Source organism: Dasypus novemcinctus, chromosome 7, assembly GCF_030445035.2.
Source record: "Dasypus novemcinctus isolate mDasNov1 chromosome 7, mDasNov1.1.hap2, whole genome shotgun sequence".
NCBI lineage: Eukaryota > Metazoa > Chordata > Mammalia > Cingulata > Dasypodidae > Dasypus > Dasypus novemcinctus.
In genome coordinates this window covers 1773442-1795322 of record NC_080679.1, presented here as the reverse complement: position 1 = coordinate 1795322, position 21881 = coordinate 1773442, and the positions used below count along the sequence as shown (strand labels likewise).

General features: G+C 68.4%; 1 protein-coding gene across 1 annotated transcript in view; it reads right to left on the bottom strand.

The window, feature by feature from the left end:
* KIF1A (kinesin family member 1A) overlaps positions 1 to 21881 on the bottom strand; it is a 92531-nt gene that overhangs the window by 34601 nt on the left and 36049 nt on the right. Inside the window, 17 exon segments of the mRNA XM_058299749.2 lie at positions 710 to 946; positions 1638 to 1775; positions 3648 to 3826; positions 4997 to 5145; positions 5991 to 6081; positions 6355 to 6427; positions 6993 to 7173; positions 10145 to 10228; positions 11127 to 11233; positions 11471 to 11550; positions 14247 to 14322; positions 14447 to 14526; positions 16332 to 16543; positions 17519 to 17545; positions 17838 to 17980; positions 18572 to 18650; positions 19182 to 19257. Of these exon segments, the coding sequence (XP_058155732.1) occupies positions 710 to 946; positions 1638 to 1775; positions 3648 to 3826; positions 4997 to 5145; positions 5991 to 6081; positions 6355 to 6427; positions 6993 to 7173; positions 10145 to 10228; positions 11127 to 11233; positions 11471 to 11550; positions 14247 to 14322; positions 14447 to 14526; positions 16332 to 16543; positions 17519 to 17545; positions 17838 to 17980; positions 18572 to 18650; positions 19182 to 19257 (2012 nt within the window).

The following is a 21881-nucleotide window of genomic DNA, read 5'->3' as shown; positions in this document are numbered from 1 at the left end:
CACACCCCCATCGCCACCCAAGTGTTCCCGACGTAAACCAGCATCTGGGACCCCGCAGCCTAAGCCTTCAGCCCTGGTGCTCCAGGGTCAAGACTTCCAGAAACTTCCACTGGCCTGGCCTGGGAAGCAACCTCAAACTCCATAAAAGGTGTCTACGCAAGATTATCTTGTGCCTTTTCAGATCTCTAAGTACGTAACCTTTGGCTGTTTCATGACCAAGTCTTCTACCACAGCTGGGTTTCTAGAGCTTTCCTTCACCTGCCTTGCTCCGCCTTCCTCTAGGATAATAAGAACCGTGGAAGGCGCTGTGCTTGCCAGGCCTGCCTGTGGGGGACACTCTGCTCGGGCCTCCTGTCACCAAGGTGACCTGGAAGGTGGGGGGACGGGCTCTGTCCAGGCCTGAGGCTGGGACAGAGGCAGGGTCTGCCCCGGGTGGCCAGGGGCGAGCGGCCCGCCGAGGAGGGCCGGTGAGATTCGGGCGGGGGGCTCGGCCGCCTGGGCCGCCCCGGGTTCCCACAGCCCCCCACCCCTGAACCGGGACCCTGACTCCCGCCCCTCGGCCGGGGCGCCCCCCCTCACGCGCCCCCTCCTGGGACGGGCCCCGCAGCCTGCTCGGCCCGGGGTCAGGGGAGCTGCGCACGCCGGGGGCCGCAGTGCCTGCGCGGAAGAGCTGGCTCCTTCCCAGCATGCTCGCCTCCACCTCACCAACCTGCCCACTAAACTGAACAGGGGGGGCCGGTCGTAAAACGGGTCCCGGCCGCCGCACAGCGCGTGCTCCGCAAAGACGTCGTCCTCCAGGTCCTCCTCCCCCGCGCTCTGCTCCTCGGCAGGCTCGGTGACGTCGGAGTCGGGGCTCGAGAAGGTGGGGGAGGGGGTGAGAGCAGCCATGCGCTCGCTCATGCATGTGTTGAGAAGAGGGTAGCTGTTGCAGCCAGAGATGACTGAACTGAGGTTAGTACGACAAGACAGAGAGAGGTTAACACCAGCTACGCGCGGGGCGGGCGGGGCGGGCTGCTGTCCACCACGAAACACACAGACCGCCGTGACCTGCTGCTGTCGCAGAGGCAAGAACCCACAGGTGCGCCCCTCCCCGGGCTCAGAGAGAAACCGCAAGGTGGGGTCAGCAGAAGGCTCCAGAAGGGCCCGGAAGGTCCCGGAAGGGCCTGGAAGGCCCCGGAAGGTACCGGCAGCCATGACAGAGGACGGGGTTCCCAGCCGGGCATGGCGGGGGCTGAGTGAACGTGTGAGCTTGGCCACTGGGGGCCTTGGGACACGCGGTCCCGTGGGGTGCGGGGACTGGGTGGGGACCTCAGACCGGGTGACTGGGGATGGGAGGCGGTGGTCTCTGAGAACGTCCAGGGTGACCCGGCCCTGTGTCCCTGGTCCCACCCTGAAGGCCACCAGGTGATCCCCGAAGGCCTGCCCGAGGTCCAGGGATGCCTGGCCAAACATGTCCACGCAGGGGCCTTGTGGCACGCTGCGGCCAGGGCCCCCCCACAGCCCTGAAACAGCGGTCCTTGTGTGGGGACACGGAGGGCGGGGAGGCCGGCCCAGGCCCGCGAGCTTCCTTGGAGGCGCCCGCTCCTGCCCCTACTGCCCCTCTCTCTCGGTCAGCCAGGAAGCAAGGGGGCACCCACCTGCCCACCAGCCGGAACCAGGGGAAACGGTCGTAGAAGGGGTCCCCGCCAGTCACCACGTTGTCACAGTCCTCGATGACGCTGGAGGGCACCTCCGCCGCCCGGTCGTACATCTCCCGCATCAGGTCCAGGCGCTGCCTGCAGGGGACAGCGCGGCTCGGCGTGGGCCAGCGGCCAGGGCACGTGAGCCGACCCCTCCTCCCTGGGCCGGCTTGGCCCGGCCCTGCTGAGACCCCCACATGGCCTCTAGAGGCCCCCGTGAGCAACCGCCTTCCGTTTAAATGCGCGAAGTCACCGCTAATTTCTCCCCGAATCTAGCCAAACGACAGCAAAGGGATTTTAAACGGGCGGGACGGGGGACAAGCCCCCGGGCCAGCTGTGGGAGGCACGGCAGCAGCGACGTTTGGAAGCTGGGGAAGGGGCCACAAGCCCCGAAACCAGCAGCAGGGGAGGCTCAGAAATGGGGCGTTCACACCACAGGGCCTCTGAGCACCTCAAGGCACGAGCACGCACTGCCAGAGGGACAGGGGACGCTGAGGAAGCGGTTTCCTAAATCACCCCGGGAAAAACAGAAGGGTAAGTGTGTGAGAAAGGAAAGGCCACGTACACTCTGGGGTGCAGGGATGCTGGGACAAACATGGGGCATCCCCCTGAATGTCAGAGAACCCGACCGGGCGTGGAAGCGGAGCGGAGTGTGCAGAGCGAGTGTGAGCACGAGTGTCTAGAATGTGTGTATGTGCACGTGTGAGTGCGTAACCGGAGGGATCAGCGTACCAGCACTGGTGTGAGTATGCGCACCGGAGCGTATCAGTGTGTATGAGGGTGACTGCACAAGCGTGCGAGTTTGGAGTATGAGAATGTGAGTGCTTGTGTGTAAGCATTACGTGTGTGTAAATGAGGATTGTGTGTGTGAAGGTATTTGTGAAGGTAGGACTGACTTTGAGTGTGCCTAGTGTATCTGCATATGAGCATCCATGTGAGTGTACATAAATACACGGGTACCAGCATGTATAATTTGCGCGTGTATAGCTGAGTGTAAGTGGAGTAGGAGTGTGTATACCTGTCAGTGAGAGTGCAATAAGCAAGTGTGTGTGAGCCTCTGAGTTTTGAGTGCCTGAGGGGGTGAGTGCACAAATGCGTGGGTGGGTATGTGAGTGAGCAAGTGTGGGTGTGCAAATGAATGAGTGTCTGAGTGTATCACTGTGCACAAGTGTGACTGCACAAACGTGAGTTTTAAGTGCATGAGAATGTTAGTGTGCTTGTGTGGACGTGCGTGTGTACACAAGAATTTTGAGTGTGTGGGAGGGTATTCATGCAGGTATGAGTGTGCCTAGTGTGTATCTGGTGTGCATATAAGTGTGCATATGTACATAAGTGTAAGTGGGGTATGAGTTTACTGTTGTGCCTAAGTGTTAACGTGTAACCAGAATGCCTGTGTGAGTGGAGTGTGTGTACAACTGTATGCAAGTGGAACGTGAGTGCCTAAGTGTGGGTGAGTGCACGTGTGTGAGCAAGTGTGAGTGTGGGTGAGCGAGTGTGAGAGCAAGTGCATGAGAAAGCCTGAGTATGTGTGAGTGTGCAAGGCATGGAGGCAGAGCCGCGGAGGGTCCCTGCTCCTGCACGCGCTCCCCCCGCCCCCGCCCTGGGGCTCGCAGGCCCCCCACCCCTGGGAGCCACAGAGGGGAGGCGCAGCCGCAGGGCCCTGCCCAGCTGGTCCCCTCCTGCCCTCGTGGTTCTCAGCACGTGGCCCTGCTGGCCTGCTGGCCCCTGGGGCGCAGCCGTGGCTGCGTGGGGCCCTTGCTCCACGATATGCCTGCCTTGGGCCAGGGGGCAGCCAGGAGCCCCTCCCCACCGCCTCCACGCGGCCTCGGCGTCAGCCCGCAAGGAGCCCACTGCCTGCGGGACCCCAACCTCACGCCGGGCACAGCCACGCGGGGGCTGCTGTCCACACCCCGCCCCACCTCCGAGCCCACGGCCTCGGCCCACCCGCCCGCCGCCCGTCAGCCGCACCTGAGTTTCTCCAGCGTCCAGTAGTGCGTGGCCCCATTCTTCTGGTCCTGGACCTCCACGGCCACAATGGTCCTGGGGAAGGGGCGAGTCTCGCGGTCCTTGGCGGCCTCTGGGGGCAGCAGGTCCGGAGGCAGGGGCGAGTACAGGGTGTCCGTGAGGAGCACAAACTGGAACTGGACCTGCGGGGGCGGGCGCATCAGCCCTCCGTGGGGGAGCCCGGCTCCCGCCTCCGGGTCCCGCAGCACGGCCCTGGACAGGAAGCTTCCGTGCAGCCCCCGCCCACCACAGGGCCGCCCTTGAGACCCCTCCCACCCTTCCAGGGCTCCAGGCTGCTGGGTATCTCTCACTCTCCCTGGGGGTGGCCAACGGGCTGCCAGGGCCCTAATTCCAGTGAGAGCCAGGTGACCAGGCCACACCCCGGTGTGAGCAGGTGGCCACACTGCCCCCCGGTGTGAGTGGAGTGACCACACTGACCCCCGTGTGAGCAGGTAACCACATGCCCCCGGTGTGAGCGGGCGGGCACACTGCCCCGGTGTGAGTGACCACACCGCCCCCGGTGTGAGTGAGTGACCACATGCCCCTGGTGTGAGCGGGCGGGCACACTGCCCCCCATGTGAGAGAAGTGACTACACTGACCCCCCGTGTGAGTGGAGTGACCACGCTGCCCCCAGCGTGAGCGGGGTGACCACACCACCCCCGGCGTGAGCGAGTGACCACACTGCCCCCGGCGTGAGCGGGAGAGCACACCGCCCCCCGTGTGAGCGGGTGACCACACTGCCCCCCGGTGTGAGTGGGCGAGCACACTGCCCCGGTGTGAGCAGGTGACCACATGCCCCTGGTGTGAGCAGGTGACCACACCGCCCCCGGCATGAGCGGGCGAGCACACCACCCCCGTGAGCAGGTGACCACACCGCCCCCGGCGTGAGCGGCCGCGCGTGGCCAGCCGCCCCCGTGAGCAGGTGACCACACCGCCCCCGGTATGAGCGGCCGCGCATGGCCAGCCGCCCCCGTGAGCAGGTGACCACACCACCCCCGGCGTGAGCGGGCAAGCACACTGCCCCCTGTGAGCAGGTGACCACACCACCCCCGGCGTGAGCGAGTGACCACACTGCCCCCAGCATGAGCGGGAGAGCACACTGCCCCCCATGTGAGCGGGTGACCACACTGCCCCCCGGTGTGAGTGGGCGACCACACTGCCCCCCGGTGTGAGTGGGCGAGCACACTGCCCCCTGGTATGAGCGAGTGACCACATGCCCCGGTGTGAGTGGGCGACCACACTGCCCCCCGGTGTGAGTGGGCGAGCACACCGCCCCCGGCGTGAGTGGCCGCGCGTGGCCAGCCACCCTCACCTTCTTCTTCAGCTCGACGCTGATGGCGTTGGCCTCCTTGAGGAAGATGGCGTTGCCCCACAGCAGGTCCCGCAGGGACGTGAACTGGTACCACTTCCACTTCCGGAAGGCCCACAACGCCAGCTCGCACTCCCTCTCCGTCCACTGGACTGTGGAGAAAGGCCGCGTGCGGTCATCGTGGGAAGCCGCACACCTGCCCTCTGCACGGTGGCCTCAGGGTCCTGCGCGGCTGCCCGGGCCGGCCAGCGCCCCCCGCCTCCCAGGGCTCAGGCCCGAGGTGGGCTAGCCCTCTCCTGTGGTCACTGCGGCTGCAGCTGGCTGGGGCCGCTGGCCAGGCGGTAGGGGCCCGGCGCCCTCCCCGCCCTGGGCCCCCCACGCCCCTTCCCTCCCCACGCCGGGAGAACGAGGAGCCAGGCTGCCTTGCTCTGAGCTCTGCCCCTCCCCTCCGCCCCCCAGGGCAGCGCCCCCAGGCTGTGGCGCGGGCAGGAGCCGCCTCCTCGAGCAGGAGAGAAGCCGAGTCCAACAGGGACAGACCTGCTGCAAGGCCAGCCTGCGCCCAGAGGACGTCACCCCTGCAGCCGCACCCACACTGCCCGCCCAGCCCGGTGCCATCCCCCGCCCCTGGTGACTCGAGATCCACTGGGCAGGGCCCTTGGTAGACGCCACCTCAGGCACAAAAGCTCGGACGGCCAAGGGGACAATGAAGAGGCCCCCCCACTGGGGCACACGCCGGGCGCACAGGACGGGGGGCCGGGGGACCATGACCGGCAGTGCGTGCATGTGTTCCTGTGTGTGCCACGTGCGTGCCTGTGTGTCATGTGTGCCATGCACGTGTGTGCCGTGCATGTGCACACGTGCATCTATGTACATGTGTGTCGTGCATGTGTGTGTCGCACATGTGTACGCATGCGCCCTCCTGCCTCCTGGCCTCCTGGAGGGCGCGGCGCCGCGGCAGGGGTGTGGGCGCCCCACGAGGCCGCCCAGGCCCACTCGCCTTCGTCCTCGGGCTCCTCCTCCTCGTTGGCCTCGGGGTAGTAGCGCGAGTCCATCTGCTTCTGCAGCGCCTCCAGCTTGCTCTCGTAGTCCTGGCAGACAGTGAGGGCGGCGGCTCGGCCGTGGGCCCGCGGCAGCCCACTGTGCAGCGCGCAAGGCGGCCCAGCACGGCACGCACCCTCCCCCCGCGGCGTGGAGGAGAGGGCCACGGAGCAGCGCGGCCACGCGGCCCCATGCCCGAGCAGGGGGGGCTTTCCCAGGTGAAGGGCCAGCCGGGGCGGGGCTAGCGGCAGGGATGGGGGCCGGCGGGGCCAGCATGGGCCGGGGCGGGGATCAGGCATGGGCCGGGGGGCCGGGGTCCTCACCAGCCTCTGCTGCTCCAGCAGGTAGGTGGCCTCCTCCCGCTCCCGCCGGTACTGGTCCTCCAGCTCCTGGAGCCTGCCGGGAGGGCCGGGGGTGAGTGGGCAGTGCGGGCGGCGCAGGTGCGGGCGGCGTGGGCACAAGTAGTGTGGACACCGGTGGTGGTGATGTGGGTGGGGTGGGCATGGGTGGCATGGACACGGCGGTGGGTGCGGGCGGTAGGCGCGGGTGGCAGGGGTGGCATGGGGGCGCGGGCGGTGGGGGTGACAGGGTATGGGCATGGGCGGTGGGCGTGGGCAGTGGGGGTGGCACAGGGGCGCGGGCAGTGTGGGTGACAGGGCGTGGGTGGTGGGCGTGGGCAGTGGGGGTGGCACAGGGGCGCGGGCAGTGTGAGTGACAGGGCGTGGGCGGTGGGCGCGGGCAGCAGGGGTGGCAGGGCGTGGGCGGTGGGCGGCAGGGGTGGCATGGGGGCGCGGGCGGTGGGGGTGACGGCGTGGGCATGGGCGATGGGAGTGGGCAGTAGGTGTGGCACAGGGGCGCGGGCAGTGTGGGTGACAGGGCGTGGGCGATGGGCGCGGGCGGCGGGGGTGGCTGGGGGTGCGGCGGTGCGGGTGCAGGGTGCGGGCACGGCGCCCGGCCTCACCTCTGCTCCATCTCCTGCTTCATGTCGATGCCCTGCTTCTCCAGCAGCTCGCGCTGCGCGAAGGCCCAGTCCACAGGCTCGGCGGGCGTCTCCGCGCAGGGCGTGCGCTCCCGCTCCTGCCGCGCCTGCTCCGGGTGGTTGAACCGGAACACGTGGCTCTTACCCATGATGATGCGGTTTCCTGGGGAGGAGGCAGGGGCCTTGGGGCACCCGCAGGCCACGGGGCGGCCCCACCCAGCCGCTGAGGCCAGCGCCCGGCCCCCCGGCGCCGCCCTCAGACCCCAGCTCTCCTCGCTGCCCCTCGCCGCAATGGACCCTTCGCAGCCCCCAGATCCACCAGCCACTGCCGCTCCCCGCTCAGCTGCCAGAGGCGGCTGCGCAGCACACATCCCGCGCCTCCCCGAGCCGCTCGGCAACCCCGGCCCTGCCCTCGCGCCTTCGTCCTCGTGTCCCCCCGCCCCTGCAGCACCCCCGTGCCCTGGCTCTGGGCCCTCGTCCACACCAGCCCCTGCGCACGGGGCCGTTCCCAGGCCAGGACATGGGGGACGGCCGGCTATGCTTAACGCCGGCCAGAGAACACAGCGCAGGCGCCGCTGCAGCTCGGGGTGCTCTGTCCCCTCACCTGCCCCGCTGGACAGGAAGCCAGCCACCCCGACTCCAGGCCACGGCCCGTGGACGGGCCCGACCGCAGGAGCTCCTTCCGGACCGACCACTTCCCTCCAACTTCCCAAGGGACCCAGCGCCACCTCAGCCCCCCAGGACCCCTCTGCCACCCCAGCCTGTCACCTCCACGTCCCTCTGTCCTCCGGGCCCTGCAGGCACCCAGAACGCCCCCTCAGCCCACGACCCTTCCAACCCCCGAGAATGGACACGGCTCTGTCCAACCTTTCCATGCTGCCTGATGAGGCGATGGGGACGTGCAGCACCTCGGTCCCCGAGGGTGGTCCGAGGGGCCCAAAAGCAGGACACTGAGTTCTAGAAGCTTCTATCAGAAGCTAAAACCAAAGCCCTTCAGGGGTTGTGGGAATGGCCTGGAACAGGCCCCTGGATGCCCCTCCCGGCCCTGCCCACCCACCCGCTGCCTGAGCTGGGGCTGGGGAGTGGCTCCTCGTTCCCAGCCGGGCACGCTGTTCCCGGGCCGGAGGCGACACTGACAGGTACTGGTGTGGGCGTTTAAGGGCTGAGCAGCCCCTGTCGTTGCGCCAAGAACAGCTGCCCCTGCCGGGCGTGGGCGGGCCTGGCCCCATGCGCTGGAGGAGAAGGAGCAGTGCCGCCTGCGGCTGCAGCGTCAGTCCCTGCCCCGGCGTCCAGCCTGCCCTCCCGGCGGCCGACAGTCCAGACGCGCCCCCAGCCCCACGAGCCAGCGGGAGCTACACCCCCCAACAAGCCCATTTCCCTGGCTAAGTCGATGACTCCCCCCTCTGCAGAGCCACCTCGGAAGCTTTGCTTGCCTTCCCCGAGGACGGCGGCCAGTGCGCAATGCGCCCTCAGGCCTGGTGTCCAGACGCCGCCTGCCACAACCCTGCCCACCCCACTGCCGGCCTGCACGGCCCAGCTCAGCTCCGCCGGGACCCTGCCCTCCCACCCTCCCTCCCCAAGCCCGAGCCCACCCTCGGGCAGAGGGTGCAGAGGCAGGACCCAGAGCAGGCATCACGGGAGCTGGCGGGGGGACACGTGAGCTGGCAGGTGGGGACAGGGGGATGTGTGAGTTGGCAGGGAAATGTGAACTGGCGAGTGGAACACGTGAGCTGGTGGTGGGACACGTGAGCAGACAAGTGGGGACACGTGAGCTGGCAGATGGGAACACACGAGCTAGCAGGTGGAGTCAAGTGAGCTGGAAGATGGGGACATGTGAGCTGGCAAGTGGGAACATGAAAGATGGCAGGTGAGGACACGTGAGCTGGTGGAGGACACGTGAGCTGGCGGGTGGGGATACGTGAGCTGGCAGGGGGCCACGTGAGCTGGCGGGGGACACGTGAGCTGGTGGGGGAGACACGTGAGCTGGCGGGTGGGGACACGTGAGCTGGTGGTGGGACACGTGAGCAGACAAGTGGGGACACGTGAGCTGGCAGGGGGACCGTGAGCTGGTGGTGGGACACGTGAGCAGACAAGTGGGGACACGTGAGCTGGCGGGGGGACACATGAGCTGGTGGTGGGACACGTGAGCAGACAAGTGGGGACACGTGAGCTGGCGGGGGGACACGTGAGCTGGTGGTGGGACACGTGAGCAGACAAGTGGGGACACGTGAGCTGGCAGGGGGACCGTGAGCTGGTGGTGGGACACGTGAGCAGACAAGTGGGGACACGTGAGCTGGCGGGGGGACACATGAGCTGGTGGTGGGACACGTGAGCAGACAAGTGGGGACACGTGAGCTGGCGGGGGGACCGTGAGCTGGTGGTGGGACACGTGAGCAGACAAGTGGGGACACGTGAGCTGGCGGGGGGGCACGTGAGCTGGTGGTGGGACACGTGAGCAGACAAGTGGGGACACGTGAGCTGGCGGGGGGGCACGTGAGCTGGCGGGGGGCCACGTGAGCTGGCGGGTGGGGACACGTGAGCTGGCGGGGGGCCACATGAGCTGGTGGGGACACGTGAGCTGGCGGGGGACACGTGAGCTGGCTGGTGGGGACAAGTGAGCTGGCGGGGGACACGTGAGCTGGCGGGTGGGGACACGTGAGCTGGCGGGGGGGACACGTGAGCTGGCGGGTGGGGACACGTGAGCTGGCGGGGGGACACGTGAGCTGGCGGGGGACACGTGAGCTGGCAGGTGGGGACACGTGAGCTGGCAGGGGACACATGAGCTGGCAGGTGGGGGGTGGGGGATGTGTGAGTTGGCAGGGAAGACATGTGAGGTTGCAAGTGGAACATGTGAGCTGGTGGCAGGACCGTGAGCTGACAAGTGGGGACACGTGAGCTGGTGGGGGACACGTGAACTGGCAGGGGACACGTGAGCTGGTGGGTGGGGACACGTGAGCTGGCAGGAGGGGACACATGAGCTGGCGGGGGTCCATCTGTCACAGCAGGCTCAGGAGCAGGTGGGGCACAGGATGGGGTCTCACTCTTGCCCCCCACACCCCGGCCTCCTCACAGGCCACGCGGCAGCAGCTGTGCCCCGAGGGCCTGAGCGGAGGCCCCGCCCCTGCCTGGCGTACCTGAGCGCAGGATGCTGGGCTCGGTGACCTTCTTGCCGTTGACGTAGGTGTCCGCCCCCTCGCAGGGCTCCAGGGTCACCACCGCTAAGGGACAGACAGGAAGGGGCAGAAAGGAGGCCTGTGCACCGTGCCCATGTTAAGCGGCCTCGCCCACCGCCCACCTGTCGGTCCAGGTGTGTCCGACACGGCTTCTTGGCTTCCGGCCAAATTCCACTGCCGGCAGCACCTCATGTGGGCCCCAGAGGGGCCTCAGCCACTTACGAGGGGAGACGCGCCTGCTCCGTGGAGCGCCAGGGAGGCTGTACAAGGCAGACAGCCCAGGACCCAGCTGGCCGCCCAGGCCATCACAGGCTCGGGGGGAGCAACTGCCTGCAGCACCCGCGAGTCCAGGCCTCTCCGGGCTTTGGCCCACCTAGTGGGCAGGGGCAGGGGCTCTGCCCAGCGGAGAGCACAGGCCTCGGAAACATGCCGAGCCCGGCCCCACCTGGGTGGCCGCCTGGGGACTGCGGGCCGACACCTGCGGGCGCCCCCCTCAGGAACGCTGGCCCTGGCCGTGCGGGCAGCTCGGATGCAGCCCTGCACTCAACAGAGCCTCGTGCCTGAGGCCAGCGAGGTGGACAGCACTGTCCCTTTGGGGGAGGCCGGCAGGTGACCACGGCCATGGCCACCGGGAAAGCAGGGCCTGGAAACAGCCTCCCTTTCCTGCAAACCGGGTAAAAACAGGTTCCCAGCTCTGGGCTCGCGCCTTGCAGCTCGCCGTCCCCTGCTCACGAGCCTGTCCCTACCCTGCCCAGCCTCCGGCTGAGGCCCTGGGCACCTTTCAGGGGACGTCCCATGGCTGCCTCCACCCCCGCCCCGCACACTGCCAGACGCACAACACAGGACTGAGCCCCGAGCCTGGGCCGACCCGGCAAGACTCACTCCAGCCTGATAACCAGCAGCACCGGGGACGCGCGGGGGGTGGGGCTGCGGGGCGGGGTACCTTCGCTGCCGCCCCTGGAGTCACTCCGGAAGACGCAATGCTCCTCCTTGATGAAGTGCCCACTCAGCACAATGTCCTGCCGCCTCTCGCCATCCTCCCTGCCCACTCTGCGAGGGGACGCACCGTCAGCGCGGGCCAGGGACCGCCCCCCCCAGGGGTGCCCCGGGCTCTCCCGCTGGCTCTTGGGTCCCCACGGGATGTGGTGGGAGTGGGAGTGGGGCCGAGGCCACCGGACCCCGGGAGAGCCCCGGCCCCGGCGGCCACAGCGAGCCCGGCAGAGCGACGGGCACTGCCGTCCTCCCGCCGCGCCCGGGCGCCCTCCCCGGCCCCGCCCGGCTCCTCACCGCGTGATCCCGTCCTTGATGTAGTAGAGGAGACACTCGGACATCAGGGGGTCTTCGTTCAGGTTGACGAGATGTGGCGTCTGGGGGGACGGGAGGATCAGCGCTCCTGGGGACCCCTCCACGAGCCCCTCCGCCCTGGACCGGCCGGGGCCACTTCGCAGGGGCCGTTCGGGTCTCCAGGCGGGCGACGCGCAGGCAAGGGCGCCCGGGGAAGAGCCTTTCCCAGGACGCCAGGACCCCCGAGAGCACCCAACTCCGGCGGCCGCAGCGGAGGAAGAGCAGGGAGCAATCAGAGCCCAGGGGAGGGGGCTGGAGGCACAGCACGGCAGCCGGGGGCGCGCCGAGGCCTCCGGAGCCCCCCAGCCGCTTGCTCCCATCCCCAGTCCCAGCGCCGGCCTGCAGCCCCTTCCCGGGAGCAGTAGGCAGCACCTTACGGGCACCCCCCCATCAGCCCAGGGCCCTCCCACAGGGGCAGCCCCAGCACTGAGGCCGGCGTCCAGGGCCTTCCAGAAGGATACGTGTGCCCAGAAGGACGAGGACCTGGACGAGCACAGCCCCTCAGGGCTGAGGAGGGGAGACCCCAGGGTTTCGAGACCAGACCCCAGGCCTCTCCTGCCCCCAGGCCCCCAAAACAGGCCCAGTCCAGCGCCAGCCCCTGCCCCGCACCTTCCAGGTGCTGCCCTCTGCCCCTGCCCCGCCCCAGGCCATGCAGGCCCTCCCGGGGCCCTCTTCCCTTCCTCCACCGCCCCGCGCAGAGCCCCTCTGGGCCCAGGGCCCTGCACACCGGGAGCACCCAGGGCTGCTCCACAGCTTCCGGCCCCAGCCCGGGGGCAGCCCACCCTTGTCTGAGCTGGACACCCCAAGACGCCCCAGAGATGTCCTGCTGCAGAGCTGCAGGGGCAGGGTCCTCAGAGCAGGGCCAGCCCTGCCCGCCTGCCCCCCCCCACCTGCCCCCTGGCCCATCTGCTCCCCCCGCCCACCTGCTCCCCTCGCCCACCTGCTCAGCTCCCCCAGCCTGCCTGCCCCCCCACCCACCTGCTCACCCCCCTGGCCCACTTGTCCCCCCGCCCGCCTGCTCCCCTTGGCCCCCTGGACCCCAGCCCGTCTGCTCCCCTCCCACCCGCCTGCCCCTCCCCACCTGCTCACCCCCCCGGCCAGCCTGCCCCCCAGCCCAGCCCACCTGCTCACCCACCACCCACCTCCCCATCTGCTCACCCCCCTCCCACCTGGCCCCCCGGCCCACCTGCTCCCCCCGCCCGCCTGCCCCCCGCCCTGCCTGCTCCCCCCACCCCCGGCTCACCTGCCCACCCCCCGGCCTGCCTGCATCCCCCCCAATCCATCTGCCCCCCAGCCTGCCTGCTCTGCCCCCCCAGGCCCGCCTGCTCCCCCTGAGGCCCCAGGACGCTGCAGCTCTCAGGAGGGTGGCCCTGTGGTCCCGGGACAACCTGCCCCTCTGCCGCCCTCCCAGGTCCCCAGTCTCCCGCAAGCCAGCTGGGGGTGCGCCCCCCAGGGAAGAAGCCCTCCCAGGCGCCTCCCATACCGCCCACTCCCCGCCTGCCGCACGCCTGCCGTCGGGTCTGCCTGCAGGGCTGCCGCGCGGGCCCCCTCCCCCGGCCTCTGCGCCGTGCCGCCGCCGGAGCCCACCCACCCACGCTCGTTGCCACCGACTCAGCCGTCGGAGCCCGCGGACCCTGGACCCAGCACCCGCGTGCGGCATGCGGCAAGCCATCGGGGGAAAGGGTGCAGGCCGCGCGGGGGGCGTCGAGGCTCCGGCGAGCCAGGCCAGGGACACGCTCAGCGCAACAGCCTCCAGGCTGGAGTGGAGACGCTGCAGCGACACCCGTGTGCGCCGCGGGCCAGGCCGGCGACACCAGGCCCCTGGGGCATCTGCGTCCTCGAGGGCTCTGCCGCACGCAGGGCAGGGGCGCGCGTCCCTGGTGGGGCGGGGCTCCCTGACGCGCAGGCTGGCCTCGCGGGGTCCCCGGCCCAGGGCGGCCTCGCGGCGGAACGGAAAGGGGTGCGGGGGCAGAACCCCCGAGGGGCCTCGCGCACCCTGGGTGGGCCGCATAGCTGCGGGGCTCCTCCTGTCGCACCCCGTGCGCCCCACGCCCGGGGCCGCCGCACAGCTCGCTCTCGGATTGCACACGCAGAAGCCCTTCCCCGAAAAACCCAGGGCGAGAAGTCATGGGGCGCCCTTGGCTCACAGGGGGAGGGCCCGGGACCTGGGCGCACGGACGGCCGCCGCCACCGGGGAGGCTTCCCGGGTGCAGGTGGCTCCCGAGGCCTTCGGGACGGGCCTGGGAGGCCACCAGGGAGGGCTGCTCTGGGCGGGGCTGCCGGGGCCGCTGAATTGGGGTGTGGGCAGGCAGAGGCGCGTAGGCACCCTGCACCGCTCCAGGCCCCTCCCTAGGGAGAGAGTGGCCCACGCGGTCGGCCAGGACAGGCTCCAGCTGGGCCCGGGCGGCGGCAGCTCCAGGTCCTGCCACCCGCCCCCCGCGTCCCTCCCGGCTGCACGCCGCACCCCTGCCGGCTCTGTGGCCACATTCGCCCAGCCTTAGGCTGGAGCAGCCCCCAGGCTCACCCCCGGGCACTCCGCAGGCGGGCGGGCGGCCCGGGGGAGGACCCCACGGGGACGCAGCTCTCAAGGGCGCTGGTGGGTGGGGGCCTCCCGCACTGCCCAGGCTCAGACCCCGCCCGCGAAGGACCGCGTGGCACCGCCCAGCTCGGCGTTGGGCACCCGGAGTGGGGGCGCCCCTGGAGGGCCCAGCGCACCTACCTTTTTCGGAGAGAACACGCCCAGGGTGCCGCCGTCCTCCCTCATGGCCACGCCCATCTCGGCCAGCAGCGCCTCCCTGGGGACAGAAGCCGGGGTCAGGGGCCCGGGGGGCAGCCAGGACCAGGGGCCGGCCGCAGGTGCAGGCCCGCAGGGCCGGGCGCCGCCGGAGCCTCAGTTTCCCCCGGGTCCGCCGCGCTCACCTCTCCATGCGGATGGCCTCCGTGCGCCGCAGCTTCTCCTCCCACGTCTCGTTCAGCTCGGCTATGATCTTCTCAGTCTCCTGGAGGTCGAGGCAGAGCAGGGTGAGGCTGGAGGCTCGAGAGACCACCGAGATCCCACCCGAGCCCTTCCAAGTGTCGCGACGCCTGAACCCGGACGGCGCGGGACCTGGGAGTCTGTGCGAAGGACGCCCGGCTCTGCCGTGGACGCCGCTGGAGAGGACAGGCCGGGGGGCGAGGGGGCACCATGCAGGACCCCCGAGACGTGGTGCTCGGAGCACAGCCACCCCCGCTGCAGGAAGCCCGGGGCCACGTCCTCCTGGGGACATGGCCTGACCCACGGCACCCGGCCCTCACCCCGTGGGCCCCCTCTAACTGGTCTCACGCCAAGGGGCCCTTCACCCCAAGGGGCCTCTCCCTCCCAGTCGTTTCCTTCACCCCAGCTGTGCCCCTAAACCCCTAGACCCCAGGGGCCCCTAGACCCCAGGAAGGCCCCTAGACCCTAAGTGGGCCCCCCACTCCAACCGGACCCCCTAGACCCGAGGGGGCCCCTGCTTGAGGTCTCGAGTGCCGGGGCCACACCCCACCTCCCCCGGCCTCAGGCCCTACTCCCTGCCCCTTGGGGCTCAGCCCACCCAGCCAGCACCCAGCAGCCACGCCCGGGAAGGTCATCGACAGAAAACCCCAAACCGCTGCGGGGGCAGGCGGCCGGGAGGTGGGCACGCGCAGGCGCGTATGAAGCACCTAGGGGTAAAATGTGGACACTGGGCACACAACGGAGACACCGTGCCGCCGGCCTCGCTGCTCCTGAACCACAGCGCCGAGCGTCTCACGCTGGGACCTGCTCTCCACACGCCTCCCAGGGGTCCAACCCCCACCCAGTCACACGTGGCCCCTCCCCAGGAAGGTCTGCAGCCCCAGGCCACCACGGGAGGGGGGGGACAGGCCACTGGAGGCCACGCCCGGCTCTGTGTGCGCTGCTGCCCCGACTCCTGCACTCTGCCCGCCCCCGGCCCTGCGCTGCCCCGACTCCGCGCTCTGCCCGCCCCCGGCCCTGCGCTGCCCCGACTCCGCGCTCTGCCCGCCCCCGGCCCTGCGCTGCCCCGACTCCGCGCTCTGCCCGCCCCGGCCCTGCGCTGCCCCGACTCCGCGCTCTGCCCGCCCCCGGCCCTGCGCTGCCCCGACTCCGCGCTCTGCCCGCCCCCGGCCCTGCGCTGCCCCGACTCCACGCTCTGCCCGCCCCGGCCCTGCGCTGCCCCGACTCCGCGCTCTGCCCGCCCCCGCCCTGCGCTGCCCCGACTCCTGCACTCTGCCCGCCCCGGCCCTGCGCTGCCCCGACTCCTGCACTCTGCCCGCCCCGGCCCTGCGCTGCCCTGACTCCGCGCTCTGCCCGCCCCCGCCCTGCGCTGCCCCGACTCGGCGCTCTGCCCACCCCGGCCCAGCGCTGCCCTAACTCCGTGCTCTGCCCGCCCTTTGCTGCCCCGACTCCGCACTCTGCCCGCCCCGGCCCTGCGCTGCCCCGACTCCGCGCTCTGCCCGCCCCGGCCCTGCGCTGCCCCGACTCCGCGCTCTGCCCGCCCCCGCCCTGCGCTGCCCCGACTCCGCGCTCTGCCCGCCCCGGCCCTGCGCTGCCCCGACTCCGCGCTCTGCCCGCCCCCGCCCTGCGCTGCCCGACTCCGCGCTCTGCCCGCCCCGGCCCTGCGCTGCCCCGACTTGGCGCTCTGCCCGCCCCGGCCCTGCGCTGCCCCGACTCCGCGCTCTGCCCGCCCCGGCCCTGCGCTGCCCCGACTCCGTGCTCTGCCCGCTCCGGGCCCGGCGCTGCCCCAACTCCGCGCTCTGTCCGCTCCGGGCCCGGCGCCCACCGCACCTTCAGCCTCTCGATGGCCTCCTCGCTGCCCGGGGCGAACAGGATGCGCTCGTGGAGGCTGGACACAGAGGCCGCGCGGCTGGACAGGGCCGACAGCGAGGACGAGGGGCTCACGGCCACCAGCGCATTGGTCACTGTGGAGAGATTGTCAGGGGCTTGAGCCAGCTCGGCCGCGCCGCGGGGGACGTTGCTGTTCTCAAGGTCGGACATGTCTACGGCAGGAAGGAGGGGCGGGCGGACAGACGGAAGAGAAGAGAGAGACAGACGGGCGGCGTTGGGATGCAGCCAGAGGCGGGGCCGCGGACGGCGCAGCCTGGACCGCAGACGGCCCGCGCGGAACCCCCCGCCAGCCGGGACGAGCACACGCAGGGTTCCCGGGCCCTGCCTGCGGGGCGCCGGGACCCCCTCCTCTCGCAGCCCCGAGCCCAGGCGCCCTCCCGCGGCCAGCGGCCCGCGCGCCCACCCCTGCGCTCGGTCATTCCCACCCGTCGCTGCGCCTGGCCCCGCGGCCGTGGTGGCTCGGTGGCCTCCTGCGCCCAGGCCTGACTCACCCTCGGCCCTGCCCAGGCCGCATGCATGGCCAGCCAGCCCAGCCCACCAGGAACGGCCCAGGGACCAACCCCAACGGGCAGCGCACCGAGGACGGCCTAGGGGTCTCGGGGTCCGGCACGGGGGCAGCCACGCCCCCGGCTGGACGTGCCCCCCCCCAGCAGAAGCCAAGCAGCAGCGCAGCAGCGGGCTCAGGGCAGCACAGGTCCTGGGGACACCGAGGCCCCCCACCCGGGGTCGGGGGCAGCCCCAGACGTAGCGGCCCACGGCCTGCTGGAGACACACGGGCAGGGGCAGGCACGAGGCATGCCCTGGGAGGGGCCTGGGGGATGGACGGTCAGCGCGGATGGCCGCACCGAGCCAGGGCCAGCCTCAGCTGCCTCGGTTTCCACGACGGGACCAGGCGATGACACTGAGCGCCCGAGACCACCTGGGCAGGCCTCTCCAGGCCCGGCACCTTGGATGACCCCGGGGTGAGCCAGGGCCCAGCCGCACAGGGCAGCCGCGGCCGCAGGCTACCAGGGGGCGCCCGAGCAGCGAGGGCCCACGGGAGGAGGGGAGCTTGGCGCGGCGCCCGTGCTGCCCGCGCCCACCCGGCCAGGCCAAGCAGACGCAGCGCAGCAGGGGGGAATACACACATTTAGGTCCTCCGGGCACCGCGTTGGCTGAGGGGGGGAGCAGGGAGACAGAAACAGAAGAAGAGGTTTGTCTTGGGGACAGGGGCAGGGCCTGTGCCATCGGGCCACGGCGCCCACCGCAGCAGGGGCGCCGGACGCCCAGGGCCCCAGGCCTGCGAGGGCGGCTCCCGGCAGCCCGCTGGGGCCAGAGCCAAGCCCACCCCGGCTGGGGCCCGTCCTGGAGCCCAGCGCGGCGGGCGCGCAGCAGGGACCGGGCCGGGGGCTGCCGTGGGCGCGAACCTCCCAGCAGGCCCGGGCGGGGCGGCATGGGCGCACTCACTGTCGGTGATGTCGCCGAGGCCCTGGGCGTAGAGCAGGTCCCGCAGCCGCGTCACCTCGTCCTTCAGCTCGCGGATCAGCTTGTTGTTGGGATCCTCGTTGATGACGGCGTTGCAGCGGATCTGCTTGGCCCGGTCCGCGTACCTGGGCAAGGCGGGTGGGCTGAGCGGGCCGGGGGCCTAGGCAGCCGGAGCCCAGCGAGGGGCTGCCCCCACGGGAGCCCCTGGCCGGAGAGGGCCCGCAGGGGGTGTCGCCCGGCCCCCGCTGAGGGAAACCGAGGCCCAGGGAAGGGTCAGGAGGCGGGCAGGCAAAGGAGGGAAAGCTTGTGGCCCCGGGGCGGGGGCAGCGAGGCCCACGCCTGGGGGCCACGGGTGCATCTTAGCCACACGTGGACGGTGCAGGGGCCTGTCCCGGGGCGCGAGCCCTCTTTCCCGTGGTGGTGCAGGGAAAAGCCCAAGAGCTCCACCCAGAGAGCAAAGCAGCCTTGAGAGGGCCGGGGACCCAGGTCGCCCACCCAGGACGCCCGCCCTGCGCCCGGAGGGAGCTGCCTCACGCCCACGTGCCCCTCCTTCACCGCCAACTCTCGCGGCTCCCGCTGCCGACGGGCCCCCGGTCACGGGGTGAAATGGGGGACACGGAGACTCGGGAGCCCCAGGGCGGCCCCTTCCAGCCTCGCCGAGTCCCAGGCGAGGTGCCCGAGAGGGGCGAGGGGCACAGGCCGCCCCCGGGACGCACCTCAGCGTGCTGAGGGTCTCGTCGTAGTTGATGTCCGCGGGGCTCAGGGCGGCCACCATCGCCGTCCGCGAGTTGCCGCCTACGGGAGGGACACGAGTCACCCGCGGGGCAGCTGGCCACACCAGCACGGCCCCTCCCCTCCCAAAACAACCTCGGGGGCCCTCCCCACTCCGTGTACAGTGGGGGGCCTGAGGCCAGAGAGGAAACCGAGTCACAGACTGACGGCCCCCTCCCGGCGGACAGGCACCCGGGGGTTCCCAGCCTTCCTCAGGCGCCCCTGCACCGCTCAGCGGGCACCTCCATTACTCTTCCTCCAGGAAGTGCTTTCCTCATATTTGGGGTCATTTTACAAGGGCCAGGGCCTCCCCTTCCCTGTGGTAAAGGTGAAGTCGGGGAGGTTTGACGGCCTTTTCTCTGATATGAGAAGAGTTTATGTTCAAAACGTTTTAACGCTTTCCTATCGTTTCTACTTAAAATATTTTTCCTGGAGCTGAACGTCAGGCCCCCGGGCGGAGCCGGCAGGGCCCAGCCTCGGGCAGTGCACGCTGGGAAAGCCGATCTCCGCCGCCCAAGGGAACGAGCAAGGGCTGTGGGCTTGCGGCGTCCTCACCCAGGTTTTCCCGGAGGAGCCAGGTCAGCACAGAGTCCCGGTACGGAATGAAATCTGTCTTCTTCTTTTTCTTGTTCTGTGGGGGGGAAGCACTCAAGGGGTCAACCCTGCAGGGGGAGGGAGGGGCAAGCAGCGGGGCCTGCCACGGGGCTCCCCGGAGTCCAAGCTTGGGGGCCCGGGCTGGCAGGGGCTGGCCCTGCTCCCAGGTCAGCGCACGGCCCCCGGGGGCGGAGCCCAGGGCACCACCCTGAGCCCCTGGGGGACCTGCCAGAACACCCCCTGGCTGCTCCCTCCCCCAGCCCTGCTCGGACCCCACCGGCCAGTGCCCACCCTCCACTCCGGCAGAAAGACCCATTGGAGCCCCTCACCTCCTCCAACGCCTTCAGCGGCTCCTTCTGCCTGAAGCAGAGAGAGCCCCCCGCCCCTGAGGGCCCACCGGGCCTGCACGGCCTCCGCCAGCCCACGAGCTGACCGCTGCATCCACACAGAGTTCACCGGCCCTGTTCCCCGCCAAAACCCCACCACCCTTCCGAGGCCAGCTCAGAGCTGCTCCTTCTCTTCTCAGCATCACTCCCCAAGAAAGGAAGCCCCATCCACACGGCTCTCTGTTTCAGGCAAAGAGCACCCACTCGAAATATGGACCCCGTCGCACGTAACGACTGCTGGGAGTCACTCCTTCTGGGCCTTCTGGAACTGACAACGACCCCGCTAATCATGGACATTTACGAGTATTGGTTGAGCACCTGCTGGACCCAGCAGAGCGCCCTTGACCCCGAGAGCCCACAGCCAGGGAGACACACACAGGGGCCACCGCGAAGGCTGTGCCATCCTCTCCGGGCGTAAACGGGAAAGCAGCTTCCTCATTGCTCTTGGAAGAGCTCACAGGGGACGCAAATGTTGAAAGCTCTTGAAACACACTGCCAGAGTAGATTCCAGAAATGCTGTACCAGCTTCACTGTGTGCAGGGCACGGGTGTCTACCTCACAAAGCTCACCGGTATTGAGTGTTTCTTTTCGTTCCTTTGGAAACTTAGTAAGTGAAAAGTTGGATTTCCTTCTAGTTTTGGTTTTTATTTATTTAATGCTAGAGGTTTTTGTCTGCCATGTTTGTCAAACTCCTTGTTTCCACAGTATAGGTCCCACAATCACTAAGCCACTTCAGCAAGGAGCCCAAAAGTCACCCTGGACTCCAACCGCCCCCTCCCCACCGCGCCTTCCCTCTATGGGTGGTGCTCGTTGAGCCGTGCTCCAGCAGCTCCCGCTCCTCCTTCCCAGCCACGTCATCTCCCGTCTAGACCATTCCATCAATGACCTTCCCTCTGGCCTCTCTGGCTGCTGCCCTAGGCCATCCTCCTCCCAATCTGTTCTGCACACAGCAGCCTGAGGGACACGTGCGACTAAATCAGACTGCATGAGTCCTGCTGAAAAGCCACCTGTGGCTTCCACAAAACCACTACAGTCTGACTTCTGGCAGTGGATTAATAAGGTCTTCCCATCAGGACCTGTCCCCTCTCTGGCCTCGTCATGCACATACCCCCCTGTCGCCGGCTCCAGGCGTTGTTCTACAAACAGTTCTTCAAAAAACTTCCTCACACAATTCCTAAAGAAGTTTCTTTTACAACTCCATTCACAGTTCCCCACACGCTTCCTCAACTGTTGCTCACACTGTCCTTCACGTAGCTCCTCATACAGTCCCTCACACAGGTCCCCACAGTCCCTCACAGTGTCCCTATAATTCTTTCCATGGTTCCTTATGGTTAGTTTCCCATGAACTCCCTCACAGCACCTCACACAGCTCCTCACACAGCTCCCCAGAGTCCCTGACAGATCCTCACACAGTTCCCCACACATCTCCTTAGAGTCCCCCGCTTTAGTTCCCCAGAGTTCCTCATAGTTTCTCATGCAGTTCTGTATATGGTTCCTCAGATTCCTCATACAGTTCCTCACAGGGCCCATCACACAGTTAAACACACAGTTCGTTCATCACAGTTCCGCACAAAGTTCCTCATTTTTCTCACAAGGTTCCACACACAGATCCACACAATTCCTCACATAGCTCCCCACTTAGTTCTTCAAGCAGTTCCAATCGCTGCCTCGCACAATTCCCACACACACTTCCTCATAATACCACGTATTTCTTCACACAGTTCCTCACACAGTTCCCTTTGTAGTTCTTCACACAATTCCTCCCGCAGTTTCTCACATTTCTCATACATTTTCTCACATACTTCCTTACATAATCTCCCATACAGTTTTGCCATACAGTTCCTCACATTTCTTCACACAATTCCTAATTCCTCACATAGTTCCACACAGAGTTTCTCAGAGTTCTCAGTTCTTCACACAGCTCCTCACACACTTCTCCCCATAGTTCCCACACGGTTCCTCACACGTTCCTCACAATTCTCCACGCTATTCCACACAGGTCCTCACAGGGTACCAGACATAGTTCCTCACATTTCCTTCACATAGTTCCTCATGATTTTCCTCAGAGATCCACACAGGTTCCCACAAAAATTTTATTGCTGTTTGCCACACAATTCTTCCCACATTTTCCCATGCAGTTTTTCACACATTCCTCCCACAGGTTTTCACACAGTTCCTCATAGTTCTCACACAATTCTTCATACAGTTCCCAACACAATTCTTCATACATTTCTCCATACATTTCCTAACATAATTCTTTACATTTCCTCACACA